Source organism: Mustelus asterias, chromosome 13 (assembly GCF_964213995.1).
Source record: "Mustelus asterias chromosome 13, sMusAst1.hap1.1, whole genome shotgun sequence".
In the NCBI taxonomy this organism is placed as follows: domain Eukaryota; kingdom Metazoa; phylum Chordata; class Chondrichthyes; order Carcharhiniformes; family Triakidae; genus Mustelus; species Mustelus asterias.
The window spans coordinates 60,594,191-60,608,383 of record NC_135813.1 but is presented as its reverse complement, the minus strand read 5'-3'; the positions used below and the strand labels follow the sequence as shown (position 1 = coordinate 60,608,383).

Below are 14,193 nucleotides of genomic sequence, written 5' to 3'. Positions count from 1 at the left end.
CTCTTGACTGATTCCTGGGATTAAAGTTTTGACAGCCTGAGCCTGCATTCATTAGAGCTTAAAAGAATAAGAGGTGATCTTTGCAAAATTAAAGTCCGGAGAGGAATTGACAGGGTGGATGCTGAAAGGATATTCCCCCTTGTGGTAGAGACTAGAACTAAGGGACATAATTTAGAAATAAGAGGTCTCTCGGAGAACTTTTCTCACTCAGTCATTGTTCTGTGGAATTCTCTTCACCAGACAGCAGTAGAGGCAGGATCTTTGAATATTTTTAAGGCTGAGTTAGATAGATTCTTGATCAACAAAAGGTATAACAGGACGACAGGAAAATGGAGTTGAGGCCACAATCAGATCAAATGGCAGAGCAGGCACGAGGGGCTGAATGGCTTACTTCTGTACTTTGGGTACTTGCACATTTGTAGAGGCTTCATTTGTACTAATCAATAACGTTGACATCTTATTTTATTCTGTTCACGTGATTTGGAAGAACTGTACATTGTCACATACAGATCAGTTCCAGATAATCTCAAACATTTTATACACATATATGCACATTTTATACAAATCTTCCCTAAATAGGGGATTTGCAGTAACATCAGAGAATCAATGGTAGATTCCAGCTCCTTAAATTCACATTAAGATGAATCAAATGGAAGATAACCATGTGAAAGTACAATTCAGAGTTCAATATTCACCATGTGATAAACTGCCATGGAAACAGGAGCACTGATCTATAATCTCCTCCCATCAACCCTTTACTGGAATACAAGTTTCTATCCCCCATTCTAACTTTGCAATGGTTAAGCACAAGAGAGATTGTTAAAGATAACACAAAACAGTACTCATCTTTTCCACTGTTTATATGTAATATTAAACTCAGTTATTCATAAGTGCCGCCTGCCTCACCCTTCCCATAGGTATTTGACATCCATACATTAGAAATTCAGAACCAACCCGATTGTCATCTTCCCAAACACACATATACCACTTCCCCCAAACCATTTCACATTAACACACACTATGTAGATCATTCTTGAGCATTTCACACAGCAGCATCTTTTAGCTATGTTTACATAGAAAGATAATTAATTGTGTAATATAAAAGTATTCTATTCCAGAATCAGGCCAGGAAGTGCAACCATGTAGCTAAACAATTAAATTACTCACCTTTGCCTTTTCATTCGACATACTGGCTTGTAATTTCACAGATCACAACAACCTGCAGGAAAAATGTAATACACAAAAACAAGGTATTAGTGAGATGGATCAGGGATCTCAGCATTAACACACTGGATTAGGAATTTTGGCACACCTCCAGGCCAGAGCACACACAAGCAAATTAGAGTCACAAAGCTATCTCTAACTTCATCACGTGTTATTTCGGGTTCAGCACAAATTATGGCCCAGTTAAATCATTGACAGCTATAGATTGTTGCAAAGAAGTGGAACTGATAGCCACCCAGTTTACCAAATGCAATTTTTTAACCAGGCAGATGCACTCCTAATTAGGGTCGCAATTAGAACTGTAATAAAACCAGTCAACATATGCTGTACTGGAGAAAAGGAATGCACCCATCTCAACAATGACGAGAGGCTCAAAGCATTCCAGGAACATCAGGCAAGACATCAACACAACACAAAAGCTCAGAATTTGCAGCATTGCCGAGCTAGAATAGAACATTTCTCATTGCCGATTTGGCAACAAGGTCAGATGTAGTTTTCTGACTCAACTGTATAAAGTAGTCATCGCTGAATCATATTACTAATGTTTCAGGCCAACATTTGGTAGCTAACTTAAGCAATTGGTCCGACACCTCAAGTCTACAAGATGATGTTTCTTTTTGTTTTTTTTCAGAGACCCCCCCCCACCAACAACTGAATTACACAGGAGGATAACGAACTCAAGAAATATCATCTTGAATTGATGTATTACATCTTGTTGCACATCAGAAAGATACAGTAGGTATTATTTCACATGTGATAAATACTGCTGACAAATTGACAACAGCACAAGGCACCTGCTGCATACTTGAGCTGTAAAAACACAGGACGTTCTACAATTTTCACAACCACAGGCCCTTTCCAAGCTGACTCAGCTCTACAGCTATCCTAAAATTCCCATGTTCCATAGTATTCTAGAAATAAAAGCACTTAAAGATCTTTCCGTTCCTGACACAACTGCTAAGTCGATTCAAAATCCCACTGGCTCACTTACAATCAGTGCAGGAGATAAAACTCTACAGTATCTGTGTTTCTCACCAGACTAATGTGACTTATCTGAATGAAAATGCTGGCAACAGGTCAGGGGCTAAGAAAAGCATTTGGAGCGTGGATGTGATTAGAGGGTACCTACTTGGGGAAAAAAAGCACCTTCTGTATAACAATACTTAATCCGTGTAAATGTTTTTGAGAACAAATATACCACACATAATTTAATGCACATCTCTGGTACGAATTACTGAATTACCCATTCTCCAAACCAATCACTCTGCTGGAGTTACAGGGTTCATATGGGTTGCACCATTCCCACAATTGGTCATTCACAGCACAGCTGCACTTTAATAAGTTAGAGTTACAGACTCCCTTTAATGCAAAAAATGTTGTTTGGTAGCGAGACTTGCTATCAAAGCTTTCATCTTGCACTCATGAGGACAAGAAATGACCAATTGCTATGGGGGAACAACAATTTATGCACAAGAAAAGAGTGCTGATTAGTTGGCAAGTGGATTCTGATTGGTGGATGCATTGCCATGGTATCATTTGAATGTGGCAAGTTTACAGAGAGCTTTTCTGATAAATGTGGGTGAGGAAATTTATAGTGAGAAAATTGAGGTAGATAGTCAATTTTGTGCATGAGAAGTCATGACTAAGTTTAGTTTTCAGTTGAAGCAGGATTCAAAGGCAGCAAAAAGTCAGATTGGGAAAAGTCAGATATAATTCAATCCCCATTTTCAAGTCGCACATTCTGTCTCTATGTTTAGGTTTCCATTACAAATCCCCAAATCAATATTTGTAATAGAAGCTGCCTCTGCAAATCTGTCACATGACAGCACCACCAACTTGGCAGTATTTGGGATGCAGTGTCTCCATGGAGGGATAAAGCTAGGAGAAGGGGAATACAATGTAATTAGTTTGAAAAGCTTTAAATAGGTTCGTTTATAATGGTGGAACCTGAAATTCATCATGGGAAAGTTCATAGGAAGTGCGTGTAGATGCCATGTTTAGATATGAAACAGATCTCTCCATTCATCTCTCTAATTTTCTGCCCTTTGTTGATTATAAGGTTTTCCTGTACCTTTGGGTCCTTGGTTACTCACTGCACAGACCAAGTAAGGCTTCCCAGCTGCCCGAGAAAGGCTCTGCAGTCGTTAACAGACTTCAAGCAACTCCTAAGTCCAATTTCCAATCATTATTGATTTAACTATTGGCAGACAGGACACTCAGTTGGCCTCAGAAAATTCACAGTAGAAAGAAGAAAACCAACTCGTTACTACTACTATTTACTGTAGGTGCAAAGGTCATTGAGTCCCACCATACAAGCTGATCAAGGGGTAAAAATCCACCTTGGGCAGTAGCACAAAGCAGGAGCTATGGAATCGACTGCCAGTTGTACTTCCCACTCAATATTTTGTTCCATTGACCGAATGTTGCTAGAGGCGTATAATGGGAGGTCGGTTCAACATCATTTGCTTTATCAATGGCCAAGACAAATTTCTGTCCCATAGCTTTTACTGAATATCATGTCTCTTAATTAAACTTCCAAGTATAAAATATTTTAAGAGAAACAGCCAGACTAACATACAGTCTTTCAACAACTGACTAGTCAACAGACTCAATATATTCAGAGCATTTTGTTGCTACACTGAGGGCAGCATACACATTCAAATGTGTTTGAATGTTTATGCCAGAGCAGTGCTGAAAAACACAACTATTTTCCCAGGACTAATAGTTGCATTCCAGAATTAAAATGAATAGCAAGAAATGGTGCTGGTTCTCAGGGTGACATTGTAGCACAACACACTGGAGATCCTGGAAGTCAGCCCACTAGGATTCAAGTAGCTAAGAGACACAGTTATATGGTTTAAGAAGATCTGCGTCAAAGAAGCAGTCAGTAAATTTTATAACATTCCCACGTCCTAGCACTTTTAAACATCAAATGCGGACCCTTGCACTTATACATTGGACAGGCCACAGGCATGGGGCCACGGTGAGCTGTACTGGTGCCAAAGAAGGAACAATCACCAAACATTAAAAGTCTTCAGAACCAGCTGTGCCATTGAGCACAGCACAGTCTCTGTGTACCACGTTGCTGCTTTGTCACATCAATAAATGGTTTGATGCAATTTACTGACTTTTAAGGTCACCGCCTCTGTTAGTCCAAAAAAGTATTCAACCTTTTTGAAGATTACAGGACAGAATCAAGCTTTTGCAATCCGTTAGACCTGCACCACATCTCGCTCTTTAACTGGAGTTAACTAATTGAATGTCATTTCCCTGTCTTCTATATGTCTTTTTTCAGTGTTCTGCCATTTCAAATACTTAACTAACTCTCTTTTAAATGGTGCTATAAATCACAGCTCAACACTGCTTGTGGTAAAGCATTCCATGGTCTAATAAACAACTGTGAAAGCATTTCTTCTGACGCACACCTCCTTTGTTCTATTGATAATCCTGTGTTTTGTCCAGTTACCAATTCTCCACCAGTGGCAACAAGCTTGTATTATTTTCAAACTCTTTCAGAAATTTAAAAACCGCTGTTTACAATTTAACGTTCGTTGTTCAAATGTCCTTCATAACTACATCTTGGCATAATTCTAGTCAATGTACCATTATTAGAAGGATACCTTAGAACATTTTAATTGCCTGCCCAGAACTGCACATAGTAAAAGAAATAATTTGCATTTATATAGCACCTTTCACAACCTCAGGACGTTCCAAGGGTTTCACAGTCAATTAAGTATTTATGAAGTCTTGTCACTGCTGTAATGCAGGGGAATGCAACCTCCAACTTGTGCACAGCAAGCCCTACAAACAGTAATGTAGATCATCTGTTTTAGTGATGTTGGTTGAGGGATAAATGTTGGTCAGTCTTCAAATGGGGCCTCAGCTTAAAATCTTATCCAAAGACAGTATGTCTCTCAGTTTTGCATTGAAGTATCTGCCAAGATCTGTAAATCAATGCACTATTCTCTAAACAAAGGTACCAACAGAAATTATCCCAGTACAAAGTCAATGCTTGAAAAAATTACTCTAATTTAGTTGGACATGCCAGTTCATTACAAATCCTTGCTAATTTGTTGCCAGTTCACTACAAATCCTCCCTAATTAGTCCATGCCAGTCTACATATAGTATTCAAAGATCCTGACCGACGGTACAAACTCCAGAAGTACTCAATACATGGCGAGGTATGTTGGCCCACAATTTCAGACTTACTCTTTTCCCCAAATAGCAGTTGAAGGTTTGCCACCCTCAGTACAAATCTTGGTTTTGAAAGATGATTTTTGAAAATTAAGATTCATGCCCATGTTATCTATAGTCTACCCCTTCCACTTTCTTATTGGTTAAATAATAAATACAATATATTTATATACTGCCTCTCTTCAAAACTGAGCCAACAAAAGGAGAGCAAGTTTTGACACATCAAAATAAAAAGCTCAGGACTTTAAGCACATTGCACAATGGAGTGAAAGCCCACAGATTCCTGTGTTCAGCTCCATAATGGGATGCAGGCCACAACTATTCCATTGTATAGTGGAGCAATGGGATAAAAAAAAAATCAGGGAGGATAAAACTATAAGCGCAACAGTTTACAAAAAAACCCAGTAAACTAAGATGGGGTTTGGTGTGAAGGTAGGCAATACTTTCAAAGGTGAATGAACTTATGGAGATGGGAACAGAGGAGTTATATTTTCAATAAAAAAAGTACTCCCTATTTAAATAGTTAAAATAGAATAGACATTTCATAAGGTTGTAACGTTGCATTTCATTCTCCTTCCCTCCCGCCTCTATATATCTAGCTTAATATCTTCTGAAATCCTGAAACCATTCAGGTGGCATAGGTTGTCGGAACCCAAAAGTCCCGGTAGCATCCCAGTAAATCCTTTCTAAACTAGAAAGAGTGCAGAAAAGATTTACTAGGATGCTACTGGGACTTTATGGTTTGAGTTATGAGAGGCAGGATAGACTGGGACCTTTTTTCCCTGGAGCTTAGGAGTGATCGTATAGAGATCTATAAAATAATGAGGGTTATAGATCAGCTAGATAGTCAACATCTCTTTCCAAAGGTAGGGAAGTCTAAAACTAGAGGGCATAGGTTTAAGGTGACAGGGGAGAGATACAAAAGGGTCCGGAGGGGCAATTTTTTCACTCAGAGGGTTTTGAGTGTCTGGAACAAGCTGCCAAAGGTAATAGTGGAGGTGGGTACAATTTTGTCTTTTAAAAAGCATTTTAACAGTTCCATGGGTAAGATTGGTATAGAGGGATAAGGGCCAAATGTGGGCAATTGGGACTAGCTTAGTGGTAAAGAAATGATGGCATGGACAAGTTGGGCCCAAGGGTTGTAAACCTCTATGACTCTGACACTAAAAGTCATTTGGGATGCCATTTACCGCATAGCATTTCACATTTTTGAAAAAATAAATCACAGTACAAAGAATGCATGAACAAAATTGGTGGTGTTCTTGATCATTGGTTGTCATCAGATGTATTTCACTAGCAAGGTAACCTAATGAAATTCAGACAGCGAGTTGCAATTTAGTAGAAATAATTGGTGATTCAGAACACCACCAACTTGCTAGTCCTTGTTCACTAGACTAAGTTTTAAAACTTTTCAAGAGGGATACTAATTTGTCACAATTAGTGAAATGTAAGTGACAGAATCAGTTCCATACATGACATCTCTAGGTTAGATATAAAATGTTTCGCAACTGGGTTTATTGTTCCTTTCCCAAAAAAAATCCAAACATGAAAGCTCACATCGTTCAGAACCACTTACCTCATCTGCAAGTGTATAAGGTATGTGAATGTAGGGCAACAGAATTTCCTGCTCCAGCAAATTCTAGCCACATTCAGCGCATTGTCAAATCCACAACTTCAGCCTGCCCTAACCTACCCAACCTTTGCCAACAAGTTTCAGTGAACATAGAAGATATAGGAATAACAAAAATGAAATATTATTGAAGATGACCTATTAATCATTTAAATATCTGCTGTAGACCCATGGATTCACCAAACAGTATAATACTCTTTGATACAAACCATGTAGCCATTGTTTAGTTGGCATGTCTTTATCAAGTTAGCTGATCTCAGCCAGGCAAGCAGTTGGATGCAAATATTGGTTCCAGTGCCGCCAGGTTGAAGCAGGGAAAGATAGGCCAAAGAGCCCATGACCAATCACTATCGAGTGATCCCATCTGGGAAGTGCACAGATGGGCATTAAATTACAACATGCAGCATGGTGGAAGAGCATGCGGACACTCCCTCATCAGGGTTCATCCATGAAGAATGGCCACTGGAGCAAGGCATTGGACAGCTGATCACAGAATTGCATTCTAGCAACATTCACAACCTCCATAAAAGAATATTGGGAGCAAAATACTATTGAAATCCAAAAAAAAAATTGCATCCCAATCAAAAAGAGATCTAAATAAATTAACTACTTTATGCAGCTCTGTGCAGCTTTTATGCTTTCAAAATATCCTATTTACATATTTATGCATTAAGCAAAACCAGCCCTACTCACAATAAAGATGGAAATATGATTACTTTACATGGGTTTTACACTTTTCATGAGGCAGCCTCACTTTTTGGTTCTTTTTCCCCGATCCAGAGTTTCCACGTTGCACCACCAAATGATAGGAAGAGTTCACTGCAGAAAAATCACAGGCCCAAACCCATGACCTATCACCTGATCAACACAGACATGCGGTCCATCAAACCAGTCTGAGCACAGCCTGCTCGCCAAATCTTCTTAATGTACTTTTAGAAGTTTATTCAAAGCTTGCTTTACAGCAAGCAGAAACTCAATAAATAAATGTGATGCAAATCAAAATTGAAATCAAGTGCATAACTCATTGAGCTATTTAAATTTTAACATTACCCATCCTGACAAATATTGATAAGATATTCAATCCTTACCCAGCACACCATCAGTGAAATGACAGATACAATTTGACCACCTTTTCTGTACTGTATCCATTTATAGCCAAATTTAACTTGCTAGAATCATAGAATCTTATAGTGCAAAAGGAGGCCATTCGGCCCATCGAGTCTGCACCGACCACAATCCCATCTAGGCCCCATCCCCATAACCTCATGCATTTACCTTAGCTAGTTCCCCTGACGCTAAGGGGCAATTTAGCATAGCCAATCCACCTAACCCGCACATCTTTATCTGTGGGAGGAAACCGGAGTACCCGGAAGAAACCCACACAGAGGGGGAAAACGTGCAGACTCCACATAGACGGTGACCCAAACCAGGAATCGAACCCGGGTCCCTGGCACTGTGAGGCAGCAGTGCTAGCCACCGTGCCACCCTACCGTGTTACTGCTGCACCTACTCTGATCTCCATAATATATACATTCTTTTCTCCTGGTCTCAGGACATTTGAAAAAGTTGCATTCGTATAATAACTTTCACTTGACAAAACCTGCCGAAGGCACCCTTCAGGATGGAAGTGAACACAAAGCAGGAAGTACAACAAAGTCCCAGGAGTGGCTAAAAGCATATTCAAAGAGTTTGAGTTTTCAGCAAGTTTTCAAAGAATGATAGAGAATAATAGGAGACTAACATGGTTAAGACATTTGAGGAGAAAGTCCCAGATGCTGGAATTGATCGTTTGAAAGTTTTACCATTGTTTGGAATGGGGAAATGCACAATCTGAGAACACGGAGGTTAGAGCAAATCTACTGAGGTATTTAAAGACAAGTACGAAGTTTCTGAAATCAATATGCTGGCAGCACATAGGGGAATGTGTATGAACATTAGGGCATAGACTGCAGAATTCCAAATTGGTTCCAGTTCATGTAGGGTGGAGCCAGAAAGATTACTATGGAAGGCTGTCAGTGGAGAGACTGTTCCTTTAAGTGCCAAAGGTATGGATGAGGATCATTCATGGCTGGGGCAGATGGGGGCAATAGATGGAAGTAAACAATCTTTCTTTCCAAAAAAACGAGGACTGCAATTCAAAGCCCTGTACTGGTTATGCAATGCTTGGTACACCTAGAGGACAAAAGTAAGTGCAAGTGCATAAATGTAACTTGCTTCTCTCTGTTGGACTAGTTAAGTACTATGAAGCTCACTTCATGTTCAGGCAGGACATTTCAATTGCATGGGATTGGCTTCAAGTCTGAACATGCAGCTAAGGTGGCCTTTGGAATCAGCACCAAAGGTGCATATTGCTGTGAACCAAATAAGATTGTTTCAGTCTTGCTGTCTTTGAGTTACACATTAAACACCAGGATTTGATGTCCAACTGGCAGTCAGACAGCAGAGTGACAACTGTGGTGACCCAGTTGTTATCATCCCCACATTATGCCACAAAGGGATGCTGAAGTGACCACATAGGATAAAAGTTGAAAGAAAGGCTTCTGACTGCTATGAGGTAGAGGGTGTGGAGCCAGGGAAGGTAGTAATATGGAGATAATGAAGGATGGAGTTGATAGGAACTAATGTTTCACTCCTCCCCTACCATTTCTCTTTCCCATTCCTCATTTGTCTTCTTTCTTTCCCACATTCGTTCTTTCCTTCCTCACTCACTTCCCCTCTCTCCCCACCCATCCCTCAGTGCTCCAATCCCTCCCACATTCCTCTCTCAGGCGGGTGGGTTTTTTTATTACCCTGGAGCTTTCCATATAGCCTTCGGCTGCCCATGTCACAGCTGCACCGTAACCCCGTTCTCAGCCGCCGATGCTAAACAATACTTACCAACTAGCTGGGCCAGTATCTCTGTCTCCTGTCTTTCTCACTAACCCTTTCCCTCAGGCCGCACAAATATCATTCAATACCGCTCGCCGGATCTTCCCAGGGTACTCTGCCAGTATCCCGTCAGGCACCGCGCCGCCAACTCCTCCGTTATCCCGGTAGGCCCCGCGCCAGGATTCCTCCAATATCCCGACAGGCTCTGCTGCAGGAGTTAAAGGGTGTGTTTGTTTTACATCCCCAGTTGTTTATATAAGGTTTATAGGTTGTATTCTGGATTGATTACAGTTTTGTTTTTGTATCTGAGGCGAATTATTTCCCTATCTGTTTCCTTAAGTCACAGAAAGTTTCCAACTGCAGGTAACAAGAACCATGTCCTAGTCAAAGGGGGTTAGATAACCTGCTCTTTCTATAGTAGGCTTCACCAACGACCCAATGCTCTATTGTCCTTGAATTAAAGATAAATGAAATAGACACTACTGCAAGTAACCCAGGATAAATTCCCAGGACTATTCAAAAATGTGTTTTTAATACTTATATGTGTGTATGTATAAGCAGGTTGTTTGCCTGAGTGGGTGTTGGAGTTAGGTGGTAATATGCAGAAATCTCCTGAACTGTGTCCAGTTAACTTTACTAGACAATTGGCTTCGCTATTCACCACCACATTGAGCACCATGGGATCCTGCTCTTCTCTGCCAAGGCTGCTCACTAGTCTATTATCCTGGAATACAATGACTTGTTTTCTCTACATCAACCCCTCTTCTAAATTCAGCATCTCCTCCACCCTTGCTTCCAACAATAAATTAGAGGAGCTTGTGTATTTCTTTGTTACTAAGGTTGCGATCATCCACTGGATACCATTGCCACTTCCCTCCTTTTCACTAACCCACCAGGCCAAACTCCATTTAAGATTTCCCACTGTCCTGGTCCTAAAAGAGCATCTTTCCCTAGTTTCTCTCCTGTCTCATCTAATGCTTTTTCTGAACTCAAAGTGTCCATGAAACCCACCTCCTGCCTCTGGATTCTTTCACTGTATTACTGACCACCCATTTCTCCTCCATGACTCTGATTTTTTTCCTTCCTGACTTCCATATTAGCTGATATTGTTAATGGTTCCCGCTCCTCAGATACTTTCCCCCCTCCTGCAAATCTGCTGATCATTACCTCAAAAAAAATCCTTGATTTCTCTGGCCTTGCAATCCACTGCCCCATCTTCAGCCTCCCTACCCTTGCCAAACTTTGTGAATATTTTGTCATGTCCATGCCCATCTTTCTCAGAATTCCACTTAATTCCCTCCAATCAATTTTCTGCCCTACCACAGTACCCAAATAGCTCATATCAAAATCATAAATCATACGAATTAGGAGCAGGAATAGGCCACTCAGCCCCTCAAGCTTGTGCCATTAATTAGAACGTGGCTGCTCTGATTGTAACCTCAACTCCACATTCCTACCTGCACCCAATACCTTTCACTCACTTGCTTCGAGAATTTATCTACTTCTGCCTTAAAAATGTTCAAAGACTCTGCTTCCACCATTTTTTCAGGAAGAGAATTCCAAAAACGTCTGACCCTCCAGAGAAAAAAAACTCTTCCATCTGTCTTAAATCAGTGACCCCTTATTTTTAAATAGTGACTGCTAATTCTAAGTTCTCCCACAAGAGGAAGTATCCTTACCAGATGACTCTGTCAAGATCCCTCAGGATCTTGTCTGTTTCAAATCTTATGTGATTATAACAAAGGTAAACTTTCAATTCTCAATCTGTTTGCAGCTTTTGATAAGTAAGTCCACCATCATCCAGCTGGGTGGGAGTCTATATCTAATCGTAGAGAGAGAATCACCTGCATGGATTTTCTTCCCTGTTTTGCAACATTACCTTTAGTGCCCTCTTTGACCACCCTTCCCATGCTACACTTTGACGACACCACCCGAAAACACAGAACATTGGTCACTCCCACCTCTACCTCATCATCACCTCTCCGGAGTCTTCTGGATCTCTAAGTTGTCAGACTGTTCCAGTACTTTTTTGTCTCCATATTCACAAAGGAAAGGAATAATGCGGATATAGTAATCCAAGCAGAGCAGTGTGAAATATTGGATAAAATAATCATAATGAGAGCGGAAGTATTGGAGGAGTTGGAAAAATCGGCAGAGCTGGATGAATTGTTCCCTAGGATGCTGAAGAAGGTCAGGGAGGAAATAGCAGATGCTCTAAGGATCATTTTCCAATCTTCACTAGACACAGGTGAGGTGTCAGAGGACTGGAGGAATACAACTGTGGTTCTATTGTTTAAAAAGGGTACGAAGGAATTGCCAAACAATCATGGGCTGGTTAGTCTTACTCCAGTGGTGGGCAAACTGTTAGAATCAATCCTGAGAGATCAGATAAACTGTCACTTAGAAAGACATGGACTAGTCAGGGATAGTCAGCATAGCTTTGTTAAGGGAAGGTCATGCATTACAAATTTGATTTAATTCTTTGAGGAAGTGACAAGGAGGATCAATTAGAGTAGCGCAGTGGATTTTAGTCAGACATTTGACAAGTCCCATGTGGCAAACTGGTCAAAATAGCAAAAACCCATGGTAACGTGGCGAATTGAATCAAAAGTTGGCTTAGTAACAGGAAACAAAGGGTTACAGTCGATGGCTGCCCTTGCGAATGGAAAACTGTTTCAAGTGGTGTTCCGCAAGACTCAGAGTTCGGACCCCTGTTTATTTTATATAACAATTTGGACATGAATGTGGTGGAGGGCATGATTGGGAAATTTACAGACGACATAAGAATTGGCTGTGTAGTGAATAGTGCAGAGGATAGCTGTAAGCTCCAACATTATATAGATAGGTTGGTGGAGTAGGCAGAAAAGTGGCAGTTGGAGTTCAACTATGATAAGTGGGGTAATGCATTTAAGAAGATCAAACAGTAAAATGGAATACAAGATAAATGGGAATATACTACAAGGGACAGATGAAGAGAGAGATCATGACATGCAAGTGCATAGGTCAGTAAATGTAGCAGGACAGGTAGATAAGGTTAGAAGGGAGGCATGTAGAATGCTCTCTTTCATTGGCGGAGGTATAGAATGCAAAAGTAGGGATATAATGATGAAACTGTACAAGACCCTGGTGAGGTCACAACCGGAGTATTGTGTGCAGTTCTGCTCACCATGTTACAGGAAAGACATAATTGCTCTGGAGGGAGTGCAGAGAAGATTTACTGGAGAAATGTACTAGGGCTGGAGAATTATAGCTATGAGGAGAGGTTGGAGTTGTTTTCCTTGAAACAGAGAAGGCTGAGGGGTGACATGACTGAACTATACAAAATTGTGACGGGTAGGGAGAGAGTAGACACTAGGAACTTGTTTCCTCAGGCAGAGAGTTCAAAAAAAGGGTCATAGTGGCAGAAGGATTGGGGGGTTATAAGGAAAATCCTTTTTACACACAGGGTGATGTGTGTCTGGAATTTACTGCCTGAGTTGGTGGTGGAGGCAGAGACACTAAACTCATTTTAAAAGTACCTGGATCTACACCTTATGTGCTATAAATTACAAGGGCTATGCGCCATGTGCAAGAAGATGGGATTAGAAAGGGCATCTGGTTGTCTTTGGGTCAGAAGCTCAAGTTGGGCTGAATGCCACTTTCTGTGCTGTATCGTTTCAATGGTTCTATTGAACAAGCAGAAATTTTCTGCAATTATATATTAGGAAGACAGAAGCCATTGTCTTTAGTTCTTGCCATAAATTCCTTTCTGTCATCACAGACCCCATCTCTCTCCCTGACAAGTGTTTGAGGGTCAACTAGATTTTACTTCAAGATGAGCTTCTGACCACATATCCACACCATCACTAAGCCCACCTATTCCATTTCATAGCATCGCACAAATCCACCTCTGCCTCAACACATCTGCTGCTGAAACTCTCTGATACAACTTTGTTACCTCGAAACTTGACAATTCTGATGCACTCCTGATCAGCCACCTGCATTCTGTAAACTTCAGGTCACCCAAATCTTTGCTGCATATGTCCTACTTCCATTCTCTTTCTCTCATGAGCCCTGTGATCTTGCTCCACATTGCTTAATCGGGAACCAATTCCTTGACTCTTATCCTTGTGCTCAATCCCTCACTTTCCCCAATCTCTGCAATCTCCTCCAGCCTCATAACCTTTTGAGATTTCTGCACTCCTCTAATTTGGCCTGTTGAGCATCCCCAATTTTAATTAATCCACTATTAATAGCCATGCCTTCAGCGGCCAAGTTCTAAAATTTCTAGAATTTC

The 14,193-nt window shown here is 40.7% G+C and overlaps 1 protein-coding gene across 3 annotated transcripts in view; it reads right to left on the bottom strand.

Moving 5' to 3' along the window:
* LOC144502672 (septin-2) overlaps nt 1–10,034 on the bottom strand; it is a 139,750-nt gene extending 129,716 nt beyond the window's left edge. For all 3 annotated transcript variants that reach the window (XM_078226855.1, XM_078226857.1, XM_078226856.1), the window contains exons 1-2: nt 9,927–10,034; nt 1,168–1,219 (exon numbers count right to left, since the gene is read on the bottom strand). In XM_078226855.1, the coding sequence (XP_078082981.1) occupies nt 1,168–1,188 (21 nt within the window). In that variant the 5' untranslated portion in view covers nt 1,189–1,219; nt 9,927–10,034. The remainder of the gene's footprint in view (nt 1–1,167; nt 1,220–9,926) is intronic.
* Nucleotides 10,035–14,193: the final 4,159 nt, after the last annotated feature.